Source organism: Jaculus jaculus, chromosome 2, assembly GCF_020740685.1.
Source record: "Jaculus jaculus isolate mJacJac1 chromosome 2, mJacJac1.mat.Y.cur, whole genome shotgun sequence".
In the NCBI taxonomy this organism is placed as follows: domain Eukaryota; kingdom Metazoa; phylum Chordata; class Mammalia; order Rodentia; family Dipodidae; genus Jaculus; species Jaculus jaculus.
In genome coordinates this window covers 175,233,306-175,260,726 of record NC_059103.1, presented here as the reverse complement: position 1 = coordinate 175,260,726, position 27,421 = coordinate 175,233,306, and the positions used below count along the sequence as shown (strand labels likewise).

Here is a 27,421-nt window from a genome sequence, read left to right as displayed (position 1 = left end):
GAGATCTTAAGTTTCTCCAGTCAAGCCACATGGAGACTTTGAGCAGTACAGACTATTTTTATGTTCAGACATTGAAAAAAATTTCCTCTTGCATACTATTTCTCAGTATACACTTCACAAACCAAAGGTGGATATGTGAACTTTGGCTTATCCAATAACATGAATACCAAGGGTCAAGGAGGGTCTCAAGAAGAGACCAGTGGAGACAAACTTGTAGATTTTTAGCTGCATACAGTGTTGTAAGTTAAGTCAGTAAGAGGCGGGTCACTCTGTTGATTACTTACCCAATCCTGTCATAGCACAGACAAGGGTGGCCATTGTGACCTTCATTGCTAGTATGAAACCTCAGGATCAGAGTCTTTGGGAATCAATGGTGTCTACTTTATAAGAATTTGGTCAAAACTGTATCAGGCTTGGAATTATAAAAAGGACAAGGGTAGTTTATTTCTTAGAAAGTTGAATGATATTCCAATAGAAAGCTTTTAAGAAAGTCTTGAGATTTTTTTTCACCAGGTATATTTAAATAGCAAAAGAATGCCTCACTTGAGTAGAGGGTGTAAGTCAAACAGTGAAAAGCAGTATCAGATAGGTGGGGAACTGAGGTGGAATAGAGTCCTAGGTGACAGGAAACAGTTGTTTCCTAGAATGGAGGGAATGCTAGACAGAGTTGGATCACTATTGCAAATCCAAATGAGATCTTGCTTTCAGAGCTGATGAATAACACCATGAGAAGTTTTCTGGGGTTCTCTTTCTCCCAGTTTGAGGATCTTCCCAGGAAGGGTGTACAGAGACTCTCAACCACTCACACAATAAAAGCCAGTCTCTGAGCATGACAACTCATTCCACCACCTCCACCTAGGGAGCAGCAGCAGGATCACTGAAGGATTCCTTGTGACTCAGCCATCAGTGACAGGACTAACTCTGAAAGAGTACCCATTCTGTTCACAGAATCTGCAAGCAGCTGAAGCATGTATGGGAGAGCACTTTAAGAACAGCTTTTTATTTTAAAAGCAACCAACCAACCAACCAACCAACATTCCCTACAACAACCTGAATGATGGGAGCGTAGACCTTTCAACACTTCAAAGAAATACTCTACTTAGGTCTACATGCTAAGATTAGAAGCCCACTATGTCACAATGAGGGAGACCAGATGATGTTCTTGTGAAATGGTAAGCCAGTTTAGGGGATGACTTGCAGCAGGTTTGGGGATATGCAGAAAGCAGTCAGAGGATGTACTGCACACAACATATGTAAAGAAAATGTTTTATTTAAAGTGTTAAATACCATCACCAGAATGAATTTGATTTACATTAGTTGGTGTTTGTTACAGGACTAATCTGCCCTTTTTTCCCAACTGGAATTCCCTTTACTGCAAAACAGACTATGTACAGGGCAGCAATGGTCACTGGCATAGTGCTATTTACATGACTAAACCACAAGTTGAGGTACAGACATGTGAAAATTAAAAAAGGTACACCAACTTTTAAATGAATACTGCATAATGACAAGTATGTACAAATATTCCATACAGTCATCTCCTTCTTATTAAAATTAGAAATAATTGGTATAGGAATATGCACAAAAGACTATGTGACTGCATCTTGGTATCAGGACAATGGTAAATGTTTATTCTAAGGAATAGTATAGACATTATAAGTCTATTAAATCAATTGCTGCTGGTACACAGGTGTCTAAATTATTTCAATAAAATTTTAATCCTTCTTTTCACAACTTTGCCTGGGTCCATCATGGGTCTCAGAAAGTCAAGACACAGTCTTGGTGTGTTTCATGTTGCACCACGTAAAGAGAAGGCATTTTTAGTGAGAACTCATTGTAACTTTTGCACCATATCAAGCATGATAGTTTTGAATGGTCAGCATTGAATTAAATAAAGAAAAACAAAGAAAATTAAGTTTTGTGCACGGCCTTCCTTACAAATGGGATGTAGGTAGATTTAAAAAATTATTGCAAGCAGTTAAAACCAATCTATATGTATGTTTTATCAAAGTGTACATAAGAACCAGAAAGTATGGGTGGTTTATTACATTGACCAGTGACATTTCCTCTAAATAGGGACCTTGAGAGAACTTTGACCTTGCAGCACCACCCGGTGGTAATAACTGTCTGTAAACCAAAGGCAGGGGTTCTGATTCTAGGGGATTGCGTGTAGACTTTGGTGATGGCATCAAAGAATTATTGAGAGGCTTGTTGACTTTCCTTGAGTCACCTAAAAACTGGAGCTTCAAAATTGTTGCAAATTTATGTTTACTATATTTCTTTAGAAATATAATTTGTGAAAAATTGATTCTTACTACAGAAAAATGAATTAATAAACAGCCCTGTTTCAGGGCTTCAAAATTTTTAGCAGTGTTTCTATTCACATAGTAAATGGAAATAGCTAAAGAAATTCCTTTAACTAATAACAAACAAATGAACAAAACCTAAGACCTACAAATAATACTTTAACCCCTGTATGAACAATGCTGGTGCTAAAAACAAATTTGTTAGACATTACAATGGCCACATGACTTTAGGATTTTCCTGTAAACTGAAGTTGAAGGTGAAAAAAAATTACCATGCACTGTACAATAAATTGCAAAAGTTCAAATATCTTCTTTGTCAAATACATGCTGACTTACTTTAATATATTCCCAAGTCATGTTGCAAAATCCTTTCAACATGCTTGAAATAAAGAAAGCTCTTAGGTTTTTTCCCTTGAGAAATTCAGAAATTCAGAAGCACATATAGCTCTGAATCAAATATGGGGTATAAGAGAGGATCAGATCAAAAACTTGTAATTTTTTAGTATAAGGTTCACTCAGATAGGGAGAAAGAAAATAAAAGATTAAAAGAGGGATAAGAGAAAAGTGAGATAGGGAAGGGAGATGTGAAAAATTTGCACATATTGAACTTCATAAGATTTGTATATTTAACATGGAAATAAATCAAATATATTATACTTATTTGTCACATAAAGAGAAGGTTAAGTATCTTCTAGAAAGTATTTTCATTTGTAATGTCTGCCAAAACACAGACTATGATTAGTTTAAAGAATAAACATGGTGTGTCTTTGTATCACCCTGTTGCATTCTCTCCCCCTTTTTTAAAACCATGCACTAGTGAAATTTATTTTAAAAATAATATAAATTGTTGAAAATGGCTGATTTTTCTTCTTCTTCTTCTTTTTTTTTTTTGCAAGTTGCAGCCCCAAGAAAATAATTGAAATATTCAGCTAATCTGTCCATGCAAAAAAGTTTCTTTAATTTCATTCATTCACTGTAGTCACAGAATTGTATTTCAAAGTCCAACACATCTTGGCATTAGAAATAACACGACTCCTGGAGCTCCCCAGTCTGTCTCTCTCCCCACTGGATCCCTGTCCGGGGGTGGGCTGACACTGGTCCTGACCACTTCTTTGGTCTTTTGCTTTTCACCTGATGCTTGCTAGGACTTTGCTTCTTGACCTGTAGCATGGCTTAATGGCTGTAGAGCTCCACGTCTGTGGCATAACAGGGCTTTAGGGTCAGATAAATGAAGAAGGACGATAAAAATATAAAGGTGCCTTTGAAAAGGGCTGACTGATTCTTTAAGATTAATCCATGGCTTCAGATTGGACCAAACCTCAAATGTCATTGAACTCCCAACCTGATAGTTCCTCATAGCTCTGCTCTTTCACCGAGGGCCTTCATTAGGGCACAATGTGTGCAACTTCCTCTGAGAACACAGGATCTCATTGTATCCCTAGAAGTGGGCTCAGAAGACACAACATTAAGCATGCAGTGTTACCAGGGTTTGCGACCTGTGGATTTTTTTCTTTTTTGTAACGCTGGTTGCTGTGAGAACAGTTTTACAGCTGCTATGAACGGGAGTAAGAAGGTCCAGTTGAACTTTCCAGAGATGATTGGGAAGCTCTTCTTGTCAGAGGGGCCAAGGTTGGATCTACTAGGGAAGAAGGAGGGAAAAGTTTGAACCATCCAATCACCATATTGGACAGTTCCAGTTCATCTAAAAGTATCTGGGCCACACCCATAAAGGATTTGTGATCCATGCGGCCGTAATCTCCCCAGACAATGATCTGTTGGAAAATGAAAAGTAATGTCAGGTTAAACATATGCATCACAAGACTTGCAAAACAATCAAAATACTAAACTACATTCAGTTAATAGCCTGACATTAAAGATCAAGTTAAATAATTGTAATTGATTATTATCATTACTATCTTTAACCACCAGGATTCAAAGTTCTATTAGGAAAACTGTACTGGAGCGTTCAGATCTAATGCAGTCCAGGGAACCTCAAACTGAGGTCTGATGGGGGTTTGCAAGCCTATAAGTCTGTAATGGGAACAAAAGCATGGACAGCTTTATAGCACTGGCTACTGTTTTCAAACTGTCAGATAATTTCAGCTGTGAGGCATGAACACAAGACAATGCAACAAAAAAGACACTCAAGACAAGGTCTGGCTTCATGAAAATATGTTTTTATGTACGTTATTAATAATGAAGGAAATACCTGTAGAACCTTTCCTTGAGGACTCTCTTCGAAAGATAAGAGCTGCTGATAAAGGGGTTCCAGCGTTTTCCTTGCCACCTTTGTTTTCTTTTTGGCTATGCAGACTCCGTTATCTAACAGATACACCTTGACATATGGTGCTTGAGAAAGAAAACAGAGGGTAAGTAAAAATTGTGGTTGTGGAATGCCCAGCTCCTGGGGGCAAGGGCAATTGTTCTGCCTTCAGTTGAAAGAGCTGACAGTCCATAGGTCACCAAGATTGCCATTTGTGTCAAAATCACCAAACAATGAACAACTGTCAGTCAGTCAGAGACTGGGGGGGGGGGGTATGCTGACATAGCCTCTAACTTTTTACTTTTTTTTTTTTTTTGCCAACTGACATGTTTTCATGTTGAATTAGTCCCTAATAATTGAGAGTGATATCTTGGTACTTGACTTACCAAAGTTTGAATCTCATTGAACATACTTGAATACTTGAAAAGAGCCTTTTTGTTCACCCATCCCCATATACCACTTTTCATTCAAAGGCATTTATTCATTGGTGATGGTGTGGTGCAAAAGAGGGGTGGGCTTTGAGGTGATAAGTTCAAAATTAGCTGGGCAGAGGCAGCTAATTAGGAATTCTATAGCTTAAAACTTATCAGACAGACCTTTCATGACAACCATGTCCATGTATGTGTCCTAGTGCTATTTATAACAGAATGAACCCATGAGCTTCAAGACCTTTGCAAGCACAGTTTCAAGGCGGTAGAGTAGGAAATATATACTTTATTTATCAATTTCTGCATGGATTGAGAAGTTAAGAGATGAAAAATTACAATTAAGTCAGTGGTGGAGGTGCTGAGGCTAGAAGCAAAGTTTCAGAATTCTCAGCAGTTGTTTTACATGTGGAATCCAATGACCCATGTGAAATGTATTTGGGGTCACTGTGCCATGACCATGGTCAAAAGACCTTAAATGGTAAAGACATTTAATATGCAATATGGAGCAGCAAGGGTGTCTCCTTGTATGCCCCAGGAAGTAGAAGTGTTATAATTAAAATATTCAGCATACACACACTTAAGCTATTATGAATTTGTATCTATTCTTATTCTAATTCTGAAGCTCCAAGTAAACTGAAGAGTAATTCAAGACAGCAGCTTGCGAGTAAGAAGAACTTCTTGTGTACACAGTGACACACTGAGTTACTAAGACTGATGGTGATTTTCTACCACATATGCACTTATTTAATAACATACCATTTTTTTCCAGATCACCCTTATTGAAAGCTCAGGATAAATACACAAACTGTGGTAGCCTCAAATGTTCAGATAACTGACTGGTCTATTACTATCCATGGTTGATTAAAAAGTAAGTTTTCAGCAACAAAAAACCGAACTTCCTAAATTGAAACAATATATCCACATATGGACAGTAACAGAAAAAATGTTTTTACCTGGCAGTGTCTTGGAACCTGGTTTTACAACAAGGCCACGGGCCCGAATGATTTCCACTTCCAACTGTCCCTTTTTGTCCACCATCCCTACCTGAATGTCACCTAGCAGTATATGCAGAAGAAAAACACACTTTATTATACAAATGCAACAAGAGAAATGCTTCTGCAAAAAACATAGTCTAATCATTATATATATATATATATATATATATATGTGTGTGTGTGTGTGTGTGTGTATGTATGTAGATATATACATTTTTTAAAAAATATTTATTATTTTTGTTTTAAAATATTATTATTTATAAGAAAGAGAAGAAAGAGGGGGTGGGGAGAGAGAAGAGATACACCAGGGCCTCTTACTGCTACAAATAGCTCCAGATTTATGTGCCACTTTGTGCATCTGGTTTTATGGGGGTACTGGTGAATTAAACCTGGCCCAGAGGGCTTTGCAGGCAAAAGCCTTTAACAACTGAGCAATCTCCCTAGGCCCCCACATATTTTCTTAAATTTAGCCATATTTGAACCTTTGCCAGTCATGTCTTCCTTTAAAATGATCATAAATGACAACAGAGAAAAGAAAACTTTCACCATTAAAATCTAAGACACTTATTCTTACTGATAATGTTGTTAAAGATTTCTCCAAACTGAGAGAATGTAATTTTCAGTAACCTACAAAGCAAATAATGACATCAGGAGACGGAAATTCTTACCCATTGCAGGAGTAGCCAGAGTTTGGCGTCCCACTAGCTGAGCAGGGCCCAGGCCATCAAGGAAATCACTGAATTGGCTGTCGGAGGCCAGGCGGACACCGGGGAAAATAAGACTGGAGGCGGAATAATATGTGGATTAGATCCTCACCTTTACTTACAGTCAGGCAAGCTCTCGTTTCCTGCGGCCTCTTTAACTGGCAGGATAATTGTTACCACTATTTTGCCACTGAGATTCATCGGCCCTCAAGGCCCCGCTCAGCCTCCCATACCCCTCGTTCCATGTTATGTTTGCCAACAGCCCGTTCCTATCACGAGAGGCACGTGTAGGCTCTGTCTACATGTCCTGTCACTGTTCCTTGCTCTAGAGGGCAGAAGTGCCGATTTCTGTCACTGGTGCTCAGTATACATTGAACACTTATTTGAAGGCAGGTTTAATCATATTCAATCCTCTTAGCAACACTGTGAGATAGACTATTATGTTTCTCCTTTTACAGATGAAGAAGCTTCCACATCATTTCTACTGGCTTACAAATATGGTGCCATTTCATTCTAAAACAGAACAATTGTTCCCTTTCCTCATCCCATTTTCCTTTCAGATTCCCTTGAAATTTCCCATTTGTTTCCTTAAAGTTCCTTGAAAAAGTCTATGTTCTGACTTCACTTTTCCCCATTGATTATCTCTTAAAACTAATCAGTTTTTCATCTTACCACTTCACCAAAATTTCTCTAACCAAGTTACCTAATGACCACAGCAGTTAAGTCCAGTTGTCATTGCTCAGCCCTGACCTAACAGATTCACAGCATTTGATACAAATGGTCCCTCTGTCTTCCCTGAGACGCTTTCTCTGCTCTGCCTCCTAGAGGGTCTGTGCTCCTTCTTTTCCTCTTCTCTTACCTGCCATTCTGCCTTGCTGTCTTCACTAAGCACCGAGGCTCCATTTTTTTTTACTTCTCTCTTCTCTGTGTCTGACTTTCCTTGGGAATCATACCCAAACTAACGGTTTTGTTTTGTTTTGTTTTTTTTTTTTTGCATGTGCATTTTTTAAAAAAATATGGAATGCTTCACGAATTTGCATGTTGTCCTTGCACAGGAGCCATGCTAATCTTCTCTGTATCGTTCCAATTTTAGTATATGTGCTGCCAAAGCGAGCACCAACCTCATGGTTTTAAATGCAGTCTGCTACTATCACCTGGACTAACGTCTCCAGCTCAGATCTTTTCCTTGAGCCACAGATTTGTGTTCCAACAGTTTAGCTGCCTAATAGAATGTCTACCAGGCAGCTGGAATTCAATTTAACCAAAATGGACAACATCCCACGAAAAAAATCAAATAAACAAAACTCCGGTTGCCTCCCATCTTAAATGTCAACGTCATCCTTCGAATTGCTCAGCTTTGGACCCATCTTCTTTCCTTCCTTTGTTGTGCCTTCTCCCAAATTCATATGTTGAAGTCCTAGCTCCCAATGACCCTTAGAAGAAATAAGGTCAACATGGGTGTGGCAACTCACATCTATAATCCTAGCACTTGGAAGGCTGAGTCAGGAGGATCATCTGGAGTTCAAGGCCAGTCTTGGCAACAGAGTTCCAGGTCAACCTGGGGCCAGAGTGAGACCTTGCCTCAAAAAATAAAGCAAACAACAACAACAACAACAAAATAGAAGGAAGGGTGGATGGTGGAAGAGAGGACAAAAGAAGGTAGTGGGAGGGATCATGATAAAAATATATTATGTACACTTAGGAAACTTGTCAATAAAATGTTTTAAAAACAGGTTAAATGAAGGTGGGTCCCTAATCCTAATGACTAAGGAAGAGACCCCAGGGGTAGGAAAAGAGTATATATACATAACACAACAAAGTGCCCATATGTTAAGAGAGACTCCAGAGAAACCAAGCCTATTAATATCTTTATCTTGAACTTCTAATCTCTAGATCTGTGATAATCTACATATTTGTTTAAACCATTCAGCCTGTGGTATTTTATTATGGAAGCCCTAAGAAATGAACACAGGTCATCTCTCATTACTCACATCAAATGTAACATTATATCTTATGAGGCTTACTGTCAAAATACATCCAAAATCTGACCTCACTAATACTTCTACGCCACTGGAGTACACTATTCCAAGCCACTACTGTATTTCTTCTGCAGCATTAGAACAACTACTGAATAGTCTCCTTCTTGTTGCCTTCCCTCCCCTCAGCAGTGAGACTGATTTGCTAAAATGAAAGACAGATCATGTTAGACTTTTGGTCAAAATGCTCTAAGGATTTATTGTTTCATACAGGGTTAATTCAAAAGCCTTACAAAGGCCTTATAAATTGCCCAACCCTATTGTATACCTCAATTCCTCCAGGCAAGCTCCTGTTCCTAGGCTTTAGCCTGGAATGTTATCCCTCAAATATTTATCTAACTATGCATTAACTTCTTTCTGGACTTACTTAAATGTATACTTTTGTGTTCCCTATGTAAAATCCTAACCTCACTCTCTCTCATATTTTTTGGAAAATCCTTTCTGATTTATTATGTCCTATTATAATTGTATGAATCATGGCTCTCAGGCCCAACAACATGCACAGACCATGTAAGCTAAGGAAGTATGTGGGTTCATTTCTTCAGAGCTGACCCATGGATAAGTTGTCCTGAAATCAGGTCATATGGAATATTTAGCTGATCCTCTCTCATTTCTTTCCCTTGCTCTATTTTTTCCTTAATATTTACCTTGCTTAGTATGCTATACAGTTTACTATTCTTTACACATAAATTTAATTCTTTCACAACATCTGTCTTCTTTATGAGGCTACATTTGATGAAGGTAGGGGGTCTTTCTTTGTGTGGGTTTTAGTTTCTGCTTCATCTCCTGCTCTCAGATTCATGCCTAGAACATTGCGAATACTCAATAAATACATGCTAAACTTTCTGAACTAGAAACTAGAAGTTTAGAAAAAATAAATAATTTCCCCAAAGTTCTGTACCACATAACAAGATGGGAACCTTGGCTTTACCATAATTACTTGAGTCATGCAACCATCCATGATTCTGAAGCCCCTAACTGGCTCCCTAGTATCACAGCAGTGTCGGAAACACTTGACGGTAGTATTTGTTGACTAAATTCTGGACTATTTAGTCCATTTCTCCAGTAAGACTGTAAACATCGGGGGGGGGGCATACTTTAAATATTTTCATATCCCCTGAAATTTTATGAGTCTATAAACACATATGGTGGGATCCATGGTCTAAACATTTCTATGTCCCAGGTAGTGCTTTACCATGGTCACTTCTCAGAGCACATTTGTTTTCTACATAAAAAAAGAAAACAAATTTATTTAGTACATGGCAAGGAGGGCAATGACCATGGCAGCCACAGAAGAACTGCCCACCATATTCTGTTGTTTTCAGATTTCCTTTATGGAATTAAATCTATTTCTTTCCCTTCACCTCAATTCCCAAATATTCAATCTGTTAAGATAATATCAATTTGCCCTAAGTTATAAATTACAGAATGGTACAGACCTTTTATTTACATGCTAGAAAAATCATCCTTAGATCTGCCATGGATCCTAAACCAATTGCTTCAATTGCTGCTCACCTGTGAACTAGCTACACACTTGTGAAACTGTCTAATGCTTCCACAATGACAGCCCAAAGGCCTGAACCTTATTTTCCTTCTGATGTCCTCTATAGCCTCATCATACAGCTATAGTTGCTAATTACTAGTTGTTGAGAATAGGGCTTTGCAATCTTTATAAAAATCTTTTAAAAATATCTCAAATACAGCTGATTCAAAGAAAAGCTACATGGTAACTATATAAAGGTTTGCCAACTATTTTTAACGCCACTGCCTTTTACTATTGAATTTTACATAATAAGATAAATTACCCAACTGTCAGCCCATAGAACTATGCATGAATAGTTATTCTATATTTTTCAATACTAACTCTTCAACAGATCAATGATTTTAAAAACTAACATGGCCCACATGGTGTGGCATGAATGATCATTTCTTCTGTGCTTTTATTTATTATTTTAAACTAGGGCAAAATATTTTATTTGCATGTAATGTGAGAGTCATGTTTCATCATTTTGTCACTGAAGTAAAGCACTTTATCCCCAAACCTATTTCCTTTGATATAAAAAACCAGATCTATCACATTGCTCAGTGGCAAGCGAGCCAAGTTCACAGGAAGTCAGCCAGTGAGGATGAAAATGGGCTGTGGAGCCTGTGAGTGAGCTTCAGTGAGAGCAGAGAGTGAGGCAGAGCGGGTGGTGTCTGGCAAGACATGGAGGAGATTCCCGTAGCAGGCCTCACTCACTTTCCTTCTGAGCTGTAGCTGTTCATGCTGCCGTCTGTAGATTCTCGGCTGGCCTGTCGAGTCATCCAGTTCCTCATTTCCACTGCCAGGCCTGTTTCTGTGCTCCTCTGGACAGTGCTTCGAAGCTTTTTACCTCCTGCTTCTGCAGAGACAAATCCAAAGGCATTATAATTTTGTCACTGCTGTCTGGTAACAAACACCACCAGCCAGCACTTGGAGCTTCTCAGATGAACAGAGCTGCATAAAGACAAAGTATTTTTAAGGAGACAGAGAGAAAGGTATTTAAAATATTTTTAAACAGTGTCCTGTTGAGTAAGATTAAAAAAGAAATTTAAACAGCACAAAGTATCATTGTTTTCTTTCCACTTAGAGCAGTGTTCAAGAAGAAATAAAAAACTTCTAAGGAAAACAAAAACTTTGTTTTCATTGTAATACTTAGTTACTAGGTTAATTTATAACTATGATTTTGCTTTTTCATTTTAATATTCAAATGCAAAATTAACTTATGCTTACCTTTTTGTCCTGTTCTTTTTGTCATAGTAAAAGAACTAGGCTCCCATATTACTTATAAAGAACAGATGGTGAGAAAATGACATTTCTATTCTTAATTTTTACAATAATATTTTTGAAGAGTGGCAGATCTTAGAAGGCAAGAAAATTACACAAAGGAGAGTCCCATTTGACAGCAGTTTTATGTCTGCTGATAACTTTAAAAGATTATAGAATGTAGCAGCCCAGCAGTATCATGTAAGAGTGTTCTAGTTTGGGGTCTTGGATAATCATGTCCCTCAGGGGTACTGACAGGATGGTGATAAAGCTTACGTAAAATGAGCAATCAAAAGACCAAATGGGAAACTGGGTCAAATAAGAATATGATGGAGGTAAAAAGTGCTATCTGGAAAAAAAAGAGCTTCATGAATGGAGTGGGAGTTGAGCTGTGTTTGAAAAACTGTCAGACTCAGTAGAAGTGAGAACAGTGTCTTGAGCAAGAAAACCAGCATGGACAAAGGTGCAGATAGGGATACCCATGGGAGGTGAGGGAGTTGCTGTGACCAAAATATGTGAAGTCTCTGTATGAATGGGGAGACAGTCCAAATTATGAAGGCCGTCACCTGTTGGAATATGGAGTTGAGAGACTCCCAAAGATGGGTGGGATAGTCTGTATTCACTTAGCTTTTGTCATGCTTAAATATTTATCCACAATGGCAGTGTGCACCATTAGCTTTTGGGGACAGGGACATGTAACAAGCTCTTTCAGTGGCTGGTAAGGGAAAGTTCTTCTGAGATCTACATATGTTGCTAGTACTACTGATTTGCTGAAGTCTCTTCACTAAGCCTCATGCATTTTGCTCACCATTTTCAAACACTGCTTTAAATTTTATTCTCCACTTCCATCTTGAAGGTACAACAAAAATGCTTTAAAATATGTACAAATATAAATTATGACAGATATTTAACTCAAGTCTACATCTGAAAGTTGATATTGTAGGTAATTAATAGTAAACATGTTGTACTGATATGAACTGGAAGAAAACAGAAAGCATACCTCTTGATGACAGAAAGCTCTTATTTACAGAAGAATGCTAATGAAATTTTTTTAAAAAATCAATTTGCAGCCTCCTGTGTAAAAAGGATTTAAGTATGGCTCATCAATGAAGGCTTATCTCATTAATATTATGGTAAAGAAACTGGGCTTGTATACTACTTACAAAAAACATTTCCAGCCTTCTATAACTTTATGAAAGAATATTTGCATATAAAGTAACCATTTCATAAATCAGTTCTAATTGTTAAACTGTATGTGTGGGGGGTACTTAAAATGGGACACCTGATTACCAGCTCCTTAATAAGCAATTCAACTTAGTACTCATAGTGAGGCAGTCATATGTACATTTTGTTATAAAATACACAGCATCACCTAAGTTGTTCTAGACAAAAATACGCAGTCTATTTTACAGGGGACAAAGTAACAAGGTAAATATTACAAACACACACACATCAAACAAAACCCGAGTATAGGATATTGTTAAAGAAATTAGCATAGTCTCCTTAAAATTAGCATAATGAAGACAAAGTAAGGCAATTTTTCTAGATTAAAAGATGACAAAGAGATGCAGCCTTCAAATACCTTTGAATGTGTGGATTTTGAGTGTATTTGAAAAAATAATTTTTTTAAATGTTACAAACAGAACGGTATATGGGCAACAGTATTTGGAACAATTAGATGAAACTGCATTGGGTACTAGATTGAATTAGATAATTGTTCATTTTAAACACATAATAGAATGTAGTATAATTAGTTTTTTATCATTAGGTGATACATACTGAAGCATTTAGATGTGAAATATGTCTTAGCTTTAATTTACCTTAAGTGTTTTCTTTGAAAAAAAACTAAAATAACTATACACTCATGCATAAAAAGGGAAATGTTACAAAGAAGAGATGAAGAGTAGACCTTGATAGTCATGAAGTCAATATTTATGATTTTATTTCAAAGTGACCTTTAAGTGACTATATCAAAAAGTAATAAAACTTTGCTCAGGTATAAACACAATTCAAGAAAGATGGTAGGCTTGTGTGAGGGAGCTAGTCCAAGGGTCTGCTCTTTCCTGTAGCTTTAATGTCCACTTCCTTTGAACAATGCCATTCGTGTCCAGCTGCCATTAAGTGAAGCATACTTCAGAAGAGTTTGAAAAAGGATATATAGAAGGAGACCCAATTTACAAGGGAAATAAGATTCCTTTCCTGAAGAGCTCAAGATGTAGCTTCTGCAATGCCAAAGATCTATATTTTTTATTTAACATCTGACTTTAACAAGCAAAAGTGACAAAAATCTGCTGATATTGGTTGATGAGAACTAGCCATTTGTCAAAGAATAACAAAGCAATGAGCATAAAATCCTTGTGTTTACCAATTGCTTTATCTGCATATCCTCTTTACCTCAACTCTGAAAATCTGAGGCCTTACAGCAGCATCTAAGGCCCTCAGCACATTACACAATTCCCTGAAGCTACACAGTAAACAACAGAACCTGACTTCATATACAGTTGCCAGACTCAAGTTCTCTGCTCTTCATTAACTTACTTGTGGACTCTTCCTACCTGGGTAGTTTGTGCAGTTCTCCATAAAATGACAATAATTTTAAGGACCCATGGAAGGCCTCCACTAGAAGCAGACAGGTCTGCTGGGAATGTGGTATACCGTCAGGCCTTGGTGTCAAACTGCTTCTCTACTGTTTACAAGCTGGTGATGCTGAATAAATAGCCCTGTTTTCAGAGTCCTCAGCCTGTGAAATTATTATCATATTCATAATTAGGATTTTCTAATAAGCTATACACATCGAAAGTGCTTAGAGCTGTGCCTGATAGAAAATGTTCAACTAATAGCATTGTGATTAGGTCCAGATAAGAAATCAAGAAACACATATTTTAGCTAGCTCTGCCCACTAACTAGCTGGCTGTGTGACCTTTTCTAAGTTGTTCCTCTTGAGTCTGAAGCTAGTTGTCTAAGTAAAAAGGCAGAGGGAAGAGGGAAAATGGCCCCTAGTATCTATTAGCTCTAAAGTCTAAAGCTTTCATAGTTAGTGTGCAGCTGTTAAAGAATCAAACAGTACATAGCTAATAACTATTTATAGTAGCTATTAGCATACTATTTATAATGGATCTTTAAAACTTATCTTTTTAACTATTCCAGTATCTGAAATACTTATAGACTTATTTGTAAATTTTTCAGTACCACAAAATCTTTGTGTCACATTCACAATAAATGTAATTTAACCTAAATATAATGTATTATGCTGATTCATGTTTAATGTTCCAAATGATGTGTCATATTATTATGCAATCTAAAAACTGAATCTATGCAACACTGAAAGATTGTAAAAGTTAATAAGTATATGGATTAAGTAAGTGAAACAGGAAGAATTGTGAGATGGTACCCATAATACGTAACTTTACACAGCAAGTGATATTTTGTTGATGTGACTAAGGTAACTAATAAGTTGACTTAAAGGTAGTGGACCTGGCATAATTGTTCCATCCCTTTAACAGTAGAATGCTCTCTCTGGGTGGCTCCAGAAGTGGTAATTAGAGAGATTGAAAACACAAGAAGGACCCATTATACCCCTGCTGGCTTGAAGGTAGTATACATGTGGAAATGATCTCACAGCATCCAGAAGCTGAGAGTAATGCCTGACTGACAGGCAATAAGAAAACTGGGTCCTCAGACCTATAACTGCAAGGAACTGGATTCTGCCAGCAACCTGATTGGCCCCACAAGCAGAAGTTTTCCCCAGAGCCCCCATGCAAGAATTTAGTGCAGTCAATGTCATAATTTCTACTGTGTTAAGCTCTATGGGGAAACATAGCCACCCTGCACTTGCCTTATGAACAGATATTTTCAGCTTCTAATTGTTACAAGGTAAATTCTGAGTCCTTTTTAGATATGTTTTTAAATGGGAGATATTGAATATATCCTATATGACTACAGAGATCGACCAACAGAAATTGTTATAAACAGCTATGAATTGTTTAACAAAGTGTATACATATGTACACGCATACATACATATACACACATATGCATGACATGTTGTGTTGAGATACTAATAAGTCAATACTCAAGCAATAAACCCTAGAACTAAGGTCCAAATTGGGTTGTTGTTGAGCCCTTATATTATTCACTTGGTTATGAGGTATTTTAAGCATCTGGAGATGATGCCTGCACTTAAAAATCAGGTTCTTGAACTGCCAAACTTCCCAGGCAGAAGGCAGTACACAGGAGGTGTCCTTGTCATTCTGCTCTGTTTAATCTCATGACTCATTTCCTGGCGTACTCTGTACTCACAAAAAGCCATTTGATTAAATAAATAAAAGACCAATGGTCAGTTTCCCCAATATCAGAGGACTCTGAGTGGCTTGACAACAAAAATCAAAAGGTCCCCATTTCTACTGATGTGGAGACTGTCTTATACCCTATTCAGTGTGATGCCAAGCTCAACGTCAGGCTGACTACCTGTGCATCTTGGGCCCACAGAAGCCATCCTGTGCTACTCATACCTGGGAAGTCTCATGTTTCAGGATTTGCTCAACATCAAAATGAGAGATGATTTTAGGGAACACATGGAAAGCTTATGGAAAGATTCTGCAGCTGTAATTATTAATTTACACCATCACTTATGTGCTTTGGCTAATGAGGTGCTGTTTTTTCCTTAGTCACAAGTAGTGTAATTTACAGAAGCCATTTGCATTACTTGTAAAAAATTTCTTAAATGCATTAAAATGAGAATTTCTAAAATTATTTACTTGCATATTTTGGGAAGCAATCCTCAGACCCAGTGAATGGATGTGCTTGCTTGCTACAGTAATGAGAAAGCTGAGTCCTCAGTAGTTTTAGTAAATGACTTCAAAAACTATTCAGATTTTCAAATTGTATTGTGTCTTATACTGACTCTTCTAATTCCTCAAACTCCAATGATAAGAATTGTCACCAGCATGTCTACCAGCCTCCATGGTGGCTGCTGTGGGCATAACATCTCATCAATGGATTTAAAATTAGAACATGAAGAGCAGTTGATGGATTGGAGAAATGGCTCAGTGGTTTCCCAGAGTGCTTATGCGATGTTACAGCTGCACACACCTGCACATATATCATACATACAATCCACATCATACCTGCTACACACATAAAAAAGAAGTTCATTTTTTGATCCCTGGGATCCTGCAAGATCTCACTGTGAGAACCACTGTCATGGGTAATTACTTTGAAAGGCTTAGACATTCATATTTATATTTATAATGTTTTTTAATATGAGTGCAATTCAAACTTCTGAAAGTTTAAATAAATAACTCCTCCCACATATCTGATAACTTATTTTGGTCTACTCCAAGACCTGCAGAAAAATTAACATAGATAGGGTTGTGGAGATGGCTCAGTGGATAGAGCACTTGCTGTTCAAGCCAGGATGTGTGAATTCAATCATTCTCCAGGAGCCTGGTAAAAAGTCTGAGCATGCTGACATTGCCAGGGAAGGGAGATGGCAATGGGAGGACTTCATGTGAGCAAAGAAGAGCAGAGTAAAAATGTAGAGTGAGAAACCCTGCCTCAGATGAGGTGGAAAGGTCAAGACTAACCGGAAAATAATACTCTGACCTCCACACATACACCATGGAATCTGCATGCCTAAATACTTTCTCTCTCTCTCTTTCTCTTTCTCTCTCTCTCTCTCTCTCATACACACACATGCACACACACACATATAAACATATGAACATGCAGGTGCATGTGCACATACAATGTAAAAAAGGAAAAGTTAATATGGAAATTCCTAGGAATTAACAGTTGGAACTCAATGTTATTTCAGAGTTTAACATAAATTCATTCAATCCAATAGCTCTGCCACCCTGACTATGAAAGTTAAATAGCGACTAGCAGTCAGGTGTGGTGGCATGCAGGTAAGCCCGACACTTGGGAGACACAGGCAGGAAGACTGGGAGTCCAAGGTGATCCTTGAACTATGTAGCAAGTTAGAGGCCAACACAGGCTACTTGAGACCATTCCTCAAAAAACCAAACCATACAAACAAACAAAATCCCTAGCAGCTACAGTAATAGTGAATTACAAGATGAGGCCACAATCATGCTGGATAATAGCACTAATAAAATTTATTCATTTCTTCCTAACTTTAGCAGTTAAGTGTGGTTATCTGACTTGCTAACACAACTATCAGGTATAACTACAAAGAAGATTAATCAGCTGGCATATGACTTGGCATTTCTTTTTTCCTCTATGAGGATGGAGATAACAGAGACCTCCCTAAGCTTGTGTCCCTAAGTATAGCCACACATATAAATCTCAATGGACATATAGCAGGAGTGATATATGATTTTGTGTGTGTGGTCACATATACTTTTAGTTGTCATTAGACTCTAATTTAACTTTATTATGATGGATACATACATAATAGCATAAATAAGAGGTTTTAAAAAATTTATTTTTTATTTCTTTTTATTTATTTATTTGAGAGCAAGAAAGAGGAAGATATATAGACAGATATATGACAGAGAGAAAGAGAGAGAGAGAGAAAATGGGAAAAAAAAAAAGAAAATGGGCATGCTAGGGCCTCTAGTCACTGCAAATGAACTCCAGATGCATGTGCCACTTTGTGCATCTGGCTTACATGGGTCCTGAGAAATTGAACCTGGTCCTTTAGCTTTGCAGGCAAGTACCTTAACCACTAAGGCATTTCTCCAGCCAAATAAGAAGTTTCTTTCTTTTTTTTTTCTTAAGCTGGGACAAACCATGACTAAACTCAAAATGAAGGAAAGAAAGACAGAAATATAGTTTCTTGACTTTGAACTATGTAGAGATACATTGGATATAAAATTCATCCATTCATAGTTTTCTTTTTTTTTAAGCAAACCCAACAGATTGGCCCTTTATTGCTTATGTGTGCGTGTGTGCACACACACGAGGGGGGGGGCAGGGGGAGAATTTGCATGCCAGGCCCTCCAGCCACTATAACTGAACTCCAAATGGGTATGCAACCTTGTGTGCATGTGCAACCTTGTGCACTTGTGTCACTTCGTGTATCTGGCTTAGATGGGACCTGTGGAGTCAAACATGGATCCTTAGGCTCTGTAGACAAGTGTCCTGCTAAGCTATCTCTCCAGGTCCCATCTCTAGTCTTATAACAGTGCCACATGAAGTTTATTATTACTATCACTTCCTAAGGAAACTGGCTGGTCACACAGTTGGCACATGATGTAGAGATCTCAATTTTGCTCTGGACAATGCCAAAGACTATGTCTGCTTCTCATAGCAGGAAGATTTCCATCTTTACTTAGTGTTTTGTACACTAAGTTCTAATTCCAGAGTCACAAGTGATTTGAAGTCTCATTTCATACTCTCCTTATATATTCAAATAATCTTAAAGTATATTATCTTATAGATAATTCCAAGATTCAGGTCATTTATACGCTTGTAATTTCATGAAAATGATGTTGATGTCAGTATCAATGTTAACTTCTGACTGCATGGACAGTGACCATGAAGGAAGCAAGGCAATAGACATTCTGGTTGTAGTTATACCTGTGATACACATATGCATTTCAATCCCTGAGCTCTTAGGCCCACCCACACCAAAAACTAGAGATTTCATCAAATGGTGCTCTTGGAGGCAAATCACACTGGATACATCGTGAAAACAAACAAACAAACAAACAAACAAACAAACAAACAAACCTGTAGCCTTCCACCATGTGGAGGTGAAAAAGGCCTCAACTTCCTGGGCTTATCCTTATCCACACAAAAAAAGGGCTATACCAGGGGACCAGAGCATCCTAGTCTGATTATGAGTTTCTGATTATTAGTACTGATTTTTAACAAGAAACAAAAACAAGCTTATGGCCCTCATGGTATGATCATTCTATTGTTATTTCCATAAAAGTAAAGTTTATTTGTCATTCTCAGCAAATTGAAATATGAAAAATTATAGTTTAATCATTATTCTTTTGGACATGTTAGTTTTATGACTTTTTTCCCTGTTTTCTGGTGTTGTTGCTATTATGAGAGTAGGGGGACACAATGAAACTCATTGGAAAACAATGAAGTTATGATCCAAAATGAAACTGCTGAAGAGAATTGTGTATCCCACATTTTGGCTTCTTTACTCCTTAAGTGTGAGACCTGTCCTTGGTCATGCTTAACTCTACAATGAATATGAAATACCACTAATCCCTTTGTGATACTCAAGTAGGACAGACTTGACCATTTACCAACTTTAGAGAGGGAACTTTTATCTCTGAAACTCACTCTTCTTATCTGTAAACTTGAAATCACACTTAGTCTAGGCTATATAAAATATGATATGGTGTTGTTTAACAAATAATGTTGAATATGGATTAGATACTATATGTGAAAGTGCTTTGAAAACAGTTCAATAACATACAAATCCTTACTTGAAAAATGACTGAACTGACATGAGAAATTGTCCTAAGCTTGCAGATAAAAACTGCACAAATCACCAATGCCTTGTCACATCTGAAAAGAGCCTGCTAGCTAAGAGGATCAGGCAGTCACCTTCTTATCCATTTTTTCCAGGGGTTGTGGGAGCTTGAGTTATACCTGAAGTTGGAAACAAACAATGCAAACCTACTGAATTTCTGAAGGACTGATACATAAAAATTAACTAGCCTACCTTACACATATTTTATCTAATCTTAACAAAAAACTTAAGTTCCTAGACCTACAATAGCAGGAAGCAAGGCAAGAGCCATGTAGCTTCCCCTTGAGCCCAACCTTGAAGCCATGGAGACTAAAGGAAAGCGAGGAATCTCCCAGAAAGCAGAACCAAGGCTGCCACTATGCACTTTACTGCCAACTTCTGTCATTCTAAGTAGGGCTTGATAATTCTTAAGATAATTGTTTGTTTTTTATTCTAAGTGGGAATTCTGCTACTTTATTATTTAAATTGGATATGCTGGACAACTGATCTTTAAAAAAAACCTATTTTATTTATTTATGAGAAAGAGAGGGGGTTAATATGGGTACGACAGGGCCTCAGGCCACTGCAAATGAACTTTAGGCATATGTGCCGTTTTATGTATCTGGCTTTATAGGGACACTGAGGAACCAAACGCAGGCAATCAGGTTTTGCAAGCAAGTGCCTTGAACAGCTGAGTCACTTCTCCAGTCCTGGACAACTAATTTTTATGCTTATAAGTCAACATAGCTTGACAAGCCACATCTGCAGCCATAAGAAAGCCTGTTACTTTGTCTGCTAATTTACATATCATGCACGGATTCTAGATTTTAGCAGTAAGTGGATAAGAGGTTAAGACTGTCTTTTTGAGAAGAGATTGACTATATTCTATAATGCAAAAATAAGTGATTGCATATTTGTTAAAAAATTAAAAATAAAAAAGTTGTGTCTTTATCTTAGCTTTCACCTATAGAATTTTTTTCCTTTCTTCCTTGCTTAGGCTCATGTAGCAAGCTTTGTTTGAGTCTAAAAATAGAAGCTAACTCTACTGATGTGTTTATTATGCTTGTGTGTTTGTGCATGTATGTCCCTGTGTATGTGGTGGGTGTATGTGCATGTGGAGGCCAGAGAACAAACTCAGAAACACCATCCACCACCTTTGAGATAGATTCCTTTATTAGTTTTCAGCTCACCAATTAGCTAGACTAGTTGGCCAGGAATAGCAAGGGATCTGCCTGTCTCCACTTTCCTAGTGCTGAGATTACAGACATGCGCCCTCATCCTAGCATTTTATGTAGGTGCTGGGGATCAAGGCACTTTCCTGACACATGACCCAGTATTAGATGGGACTAATTTGGTAAAGAAATTTCTCTGGAATTTTGGGATACTGTGATGCAGAAAGCTAGTTTGTAGCATGGGTAGAAGTAGAACAGGTAAACAGAGCCACTGGCTCTTGTTTTTTTACCTTGCATGTCACCTGGGTAATACAGCAAGGGAGAGAGCTGGCCACTGCACAAGAACAAAGCAGCTGATGAGATAGAAACATGGCAAGCAAGGGGAAAGGGTGCTTATTGCTTCCCAACAGCCTTCGGGCTTCTATGTTAGGCCCATGAGAAGCCTGGTAGAGTTGCTACTTATGGATTTGCTGAATTATGTTTACATAAAGTATTGTTGACAGGAAAATCCTATTTTCATGTCCAGGTGAAAAAAATGTTATTTCAAATGTAGAATTGATACTATGATTTTATGTTAGCTTTTTCTTCAATTATGCAAAAATAATAAAAAATCAAAAACTACTACAACATGAGCTGGAATGAATATACAGAATGATCTTCTTTAATCTATGATAAAGACCTATTGAATGACAGCAGAGACCATTTCGTGAAAATAGGCATGGTTTCATATATATACATACATATGCATATATTAGATATGGGCATATTTTGTATGTAAATATAATTTATAAAGTATTAAGTAATAGAAAAGTACAATTATTATTACTTTTACTTGAAGAGTAATCTCAGAGGTTTGGGCAACATCTATCTTGAAAATCCCTAGGATCAAAGATAAAAACAAAACAAACAACCAGAAAAAACAGAAAAAGATGCCATGAAGACCAGCCAACATGTTAACTTATTTTGCTTATAGAAATGTCCCTTTATCCTGACTCAAGTCAGTCACACTGATATTTATGAGCTATAAAGGATCTGCTTAACTGTTCTAAAACTTTATTTTCACAAATGTAAAAAGGGAAAAATAACTTCCTTGAAAAATTACCATAAAATCAATGATGCTACATAGAAGATACAGACTTAACAGTAACTATTACTATTGTACTTGGTTTTTAAGAGAATATAGTCCAAGGAAATACAATACAATAATGAAATAATACATAAAACATTGAAGTTAGTATCATAAGGTTCAGACCCAAACTATAGATTCAGCTCCCAATTCCACTACTTACTAGCTGTGATATGTGGACAACTTATTTTTATAGTATAGGAGGCTGTAGCTATCAGAAGAAACTGGTGTCACTGATAATTTGAATCAGTCTTCAACACACCTTCTCAAGTATCCTTCTCTAATTATTAAATCATGGATTATAGTTTCTCATTGCACTGTTTTCACCTAAGAAAAATTTGTAAAAATTATAATTACAGACAAATATGTATATATATATTTTTTTTTCTTCATTAGACTGTAAGCCCTATGAGGCTAGGAATTATACCCATCCAATTCAGAGACTCTCACAGCTACTAAAACATCATATTCTTAAATGATTAATTTTGATTAAGTGAATGAGAACAATTTGGCCTCTACTGACTTCTTAGCAATTTTTTTTACTTGTATGAAAAAATTTTAAATATTTATAGGGAACTTTAATATATGAACATATTGGAAATTGGTCATATTTTCTAGAATGGTAATAACTAGAGACACTCTATAGTAGTGAAGTATGAATATGGAAATGGAAGGCAGAATATATTTGCAATCATTTATTATGTATCACACTACTTCTGAAAAACACACAAAACATTGATGAGACACACACACACACACACACACACACACAGAGAGAGAGAGAGAGACAGACAGACAGACAGACAGACAGACATAGCCAAGAAATTTGGTTTACTGAACTCACTGGTTAGTGTAGTGAGATCACATGGATTAGCAAACAACTACTTTCACAAGGCAAACTGTTCTCAACCAACATGAAAAATCACATATAAGGATGGATTTACTTTTTGTTATAAAGTGATAACATTCTTGAGTATGTATCCACATGACCTTCATGTGTCCTGTGTGGGTGATTCCTGACTCTTGCTCTCCACATGGTGTGCTGAAATAGCTTCTAAATCTCATGACTTCAAAAAGAAAGAAGTGTTGTGAAATCAAAGAAGTGAAGATTTCTTATTGTGGCTGAAAGTTGACTATAAGCCAATGGAAGACTCTGTCAGGAAGAGTTCCTCCTCTCACGTTACTAGTGCATATATGTGGTTCTCTTTTAAAAAGGCTGCCTTCCTTATGGAACATTTTGTCTTGGCAACTAAAGAAGCAATATTATGGTACAGAAATCTGTTCCAATTTCCCACATGTATACGTAAGAATTTCCTTAGGGATTAGTCTGTATGAGCTATAGTTAAGTGAATGCACTTTAAGTTTTAAAAGATCTACATATTTTGTTTGATTTTCTTACTATTTCACAAAAGCTTTTAGATGACATTTTGTCAATCCCTTCAACCGTCCTAGTTATAAATTAGGGATGATGATGGTTTATATGAAGTAAGCTCAAGACTGAAGAATTGGTGTAAAAGAGTCCATACAACATATATTTTATTTAAACACATGTATTTTCAGGCACACCTAAGATTGAATTCCAGTTTCCTACTAGCTAGTTTAGTGACAGTGACTAAGTATCTGGAAGTAGAAGTTGTATTCTTGGGGTATGTTAGTGAATGGCTGGCTTCAAATGCTAACTACTGCCTGGGAAAGTTTCTGAACCTCTTCTTGCCTCAGTTTCCTTGTATGGCAAATAGAGATTAAAAGTACTGCCTCATAAGGGTTGTTTTGGGCCTACAAGAGTAAACATATGTCAAGAGCATAAAATAGTCCCTAGCTAGTAATAAGTACTAAAAAAATTAGCTACAACTATAACCATTTATCCAGTTTCATCTTTGTCTATTTTTGACCTGTGTATATATTTGTAATTGTGCCCTGTGTATACATTTCCTAATATTTTAAATATTGAATCATAAAAAACAAATGAAATGTAAATGTGCAAACCAGAAAAACAGAGATAAGTATAAAAATTAAAAGTCATGTTTACATAGGGAAGTACTTTACTGTTACGCCTATATTTATTTAAAGCAATTAACATTGCAACAAGCTAGAAGAAATCTGGATAGTGTAATGAATGTTTGAAGACCATGTTCCAGACCTTTTATCAACTTTCTGGCCTCTCCATATTTCACTTCTGTCTCCAAAGGAAACAAAAGAAAATTTTATTTTCACCTGTTCTTAAAGCAAATACCTAATTTCATCTAAACTATGATTAGTCCACTTTTTCCTACCAAGAGATCCTTGATTGTTATGGGATAAAAACAAACTAAACTTTAATTACATAAAATAATAAATCTAACATCATATTAACTAAATTACTTTGGGTATGGGCCTATGGCTGGACACAGGTGGCAACTAACATCAGTAAATTAACATACAGTGTTTGTAATGCTGAGCATTTCTATCATGTTCATCAATTATTTGACAAATCATTTTTTCAGTGTTACTTATTAAATCTTATAGGAAAATTCTTCATGAAGAAAACATGCAGTTATTCCAAACTTTATGAAGGACTGCAAATCCCTTGGTGTAAGGTGAACATCGAGTCCTTCTCCCATGAAGTTACATACAGTGGCATTGTTGGAACATCAGAGAAAGCCAACAGAATCACTGAGCCCCAGGCACAAGATTCCAAGGGTCCATAGCACAAATGTCTACCCTGTACCTGTCCACTGCATGACTCTTTCCCCTCATTTGGATCTTGGTTGCCACAGGCTGGGTCGCCTGTTTCAAACTGTTGCTGGCATCTCTAGTTTTTGAGCATTTCCAGTCCTAGACTGAGGGGGTAAACAAAATAAATGTGTGTATGGCGGAGGGTGGCAATCTAAAAGCTCCCTGGCCTCCCACCCAGTTTACATGCTTATTCAAGTCCAAGCACCTAGGAATTCAACTTCATCTGCAGAAACATTTCTCAGGGGAGCGCCCATGGGGCAGCGCATTCTAGGACTTTGATCCCGGAGGGGCGCGCAGGACAGGGACATGCCAAGCCTCCAGCCATCTACGCTGCGGGGTGGATACAGAGAAGGGGGGGACGGGACGGGACGGGGAAGGGGCGTTTTGAGTTGGGGGTGGGGAGAGTCCTCACCTCCTTCTTCCTCCTCCAGGGAGTTCATGCAGGGAAAGTAGCCCGCCAGAGCCTCGAAGGAGGCGGAGAGGCTGCTCCGGCTCTGGGAGCGCTGCATGGAGCGCCCCGCAGTGCCCGCGCCTCCCAGACCCTGCCGGCCCATCTTGGTCGAGGACCCGCTTTTCCCGCGGTACAAGATACGAGGCGTCTTGGCGGCTGGTGCGCGGAGACCGCAACGGTTCTAGAGCTGTTGCTGGGGGCCGGGTTGTCCTCGCGGGACCCAAGGTTGCGGTCCCAGCCTCCCCGGCCCGGCCCCCGAGACAGGGCTGTCTCGACCGATCGGACCTTGCTTTGCTGGGGAGGGGTCGGGAGCAGGCGGAGGAGCGGCTGCGAGCGGTGGAAGTCCCAGGTCTGGCCCAGGGTTGCTGATGATCCCGGAGGCTGGAGCCGAGTCTTGGCGCCCTCCTTTCCCGGGAGATGCCGCTGATGCTGCGCGGGCCGCCAATCAGCTGCAGGAGAGGGAGGCGGCGGAGCCCTCGGGCTGGCACGCTGGGCACCCGCCTCAGGTCTGGCCCATGGACCCTGGTAGCTGTGTCTGCTTCCTGTCTTCGCATGGCCAGCCCAGAGAATGGCGACTGATTAGATGCAATGAATAAAGCATCTCGAATTGCTAATATGTTGGGAAGATCTCTAGTAGTCACGCTGCCTTAACGGTTTGTTCTCGTACCCCAAGCACAGGCAAGAAAAACTGAAATTTTCTCCATATCCTAACACAATGGCTTACCAAAGTTTTACCAGGTTTCACGACAACCTACATTAACATGTTTTAGGATTTTAGTAAACAAAATCAACAGAGGAGAAAAGTTCTTTAAGAAAACTGAGAACCAAACAATACCAACACTGTAAAAAGCACAATGAGGTCTGTCAGTTTTGATTTCAGGATTTTGTAATGTCTTTCTATACAACCAGCGACTATTTGCTGGTAAGATAACAGGAGCTTCTAGGTGTGGAGCATAAATAAAAGATAACTTCTTTTAAGCATAAATTTGGAAGCAACACAGAATACTAGAAACAATGCAAATTACAATGCCAAAGTTGTAAATATCTAGTCCTAGACATGAAGCAAGTTCAATTTTTACCAGGAGTCAGAAGACTGTGCTGTTTTTTGTAAGCTTAGAGAAGTCATTGAACCTCTTGGTTTTCCTATGAACACACACACACACACACACACACACACACGCACGCACGCACGAGCACGTGCACCTCAATTTTCTTTTCTCTGTTTTCAAGGTAGGGTCTCACTCCTGCTCCGGCTGACCTGGAATTCACTATGTAGTCTCAGGGTTGGCTCGAACTTACAGCCATCCTCCTACCTCTTCCTCCTGAGTGCTGGAATTAAAGGCATAGGGCCACCATGCCCGGCAAAGTCTCAAGGTTTTTTATTTGACTTACTGAAATTCCAATATTTATTGAGTTAATGTTAACTGAACTCCTAGTAATGCCAGGTAACTTTATAGATGCTTATAGTCGAGATCAAAACAGCTAAAAGCGTCTGCTGTCATGAGTTTACTTTCTAGTATATGGGGGTTGAGTGACGGTTAATGGCATAGTAAACAAGAGATAACTGCATGAATTAAAGGTTATGGAATGTACTGCAATTTAGAAAGGGCTATTCAGTAGGTCTCACTATTGATGTGGTTTAGGGAAGAGGTTTGGAGAAGCTGAGTTAGAAAACACCCATAAGTGTGATGTCCGTGTGATGCCCTGATGTGATAATGAACAGCTAAGAGGACAGGGTGGCTTGAGCAGAGCAAGAGAGAAGAGGACATATCACACATGGCTTTGGACATCACAGATATGAAATCAAATGTATGAAAAAAGCATAAGGTGATAGTCCTCTAACATCTTTCTAAAAATTCTAAGTCTTAGAGCACAAATAATGGAACCATTGTAGCAAAAAGTTTCTGTTATTTAGATTGATTTTTGCTTTTTCTGATAAAACTTTCATCGTTTCTCATTAATATTGGTGCTTCTATTCCAATTTCTTTTTCATTGTTTGTCTTC

General features: G+C 38.0%; 1 protein-coding gene and 1 non-coding gene across 51 annotated transcripts in view; both read right to left on the bottom strand.

Annotated features, from left to right (window-relative positions):
• Positions 1–1,252: 1,252 nt before the first annotated feature.
• Rims2 (regulating synaptic membrane exocytosis 2) overlaps positions 1,253–27,421 on the bottom strand; it is a 544,765-nt gene continuing 518,596 nt past the window's right edge. For 49 of the 50 annotated variants that reach the window (XM_045144630.1, XM_045144647.1, XM_045144632.1 and 46 more), the window contains 5 exons: positions 10,972–11,113; positions 6,661–6,773; positions 5,951–6,052; positions 4,516–4,655; positions 1,253–4,078 (listed from right to left, as the gene is read on the bottom strand). In XM_045144630.1, coding sequence (XP_045000565.1) covers positions 3,860–4,078; positions 4,516–4,655; positions 5,951–6,052; positions 6,661–6,773; positions 10,972–11,113 — 716 coding nt within the window. In that variant the 3' untranslated portion in view covers positions 1,253–3,859. Of the gene's footprint in view, positions 4,079–4,515; positions 4,656–5,950; positions 6,053–6,660; positions 6,774–10,971; positions 11,114–25,378; positions 25,850–27,421 lie in introns of those variants that run through there. The other variant, XM_004663019.3, reaches the window with a different exon arrangement.
• On the bottom strand, positions 7,707–7,813 carry LOC123458972. The gene has a single exon (XR_006635905.1). It is a non-coding gene; the product is annotated as a U6 spliceosomal RNA (small nuclear RNA).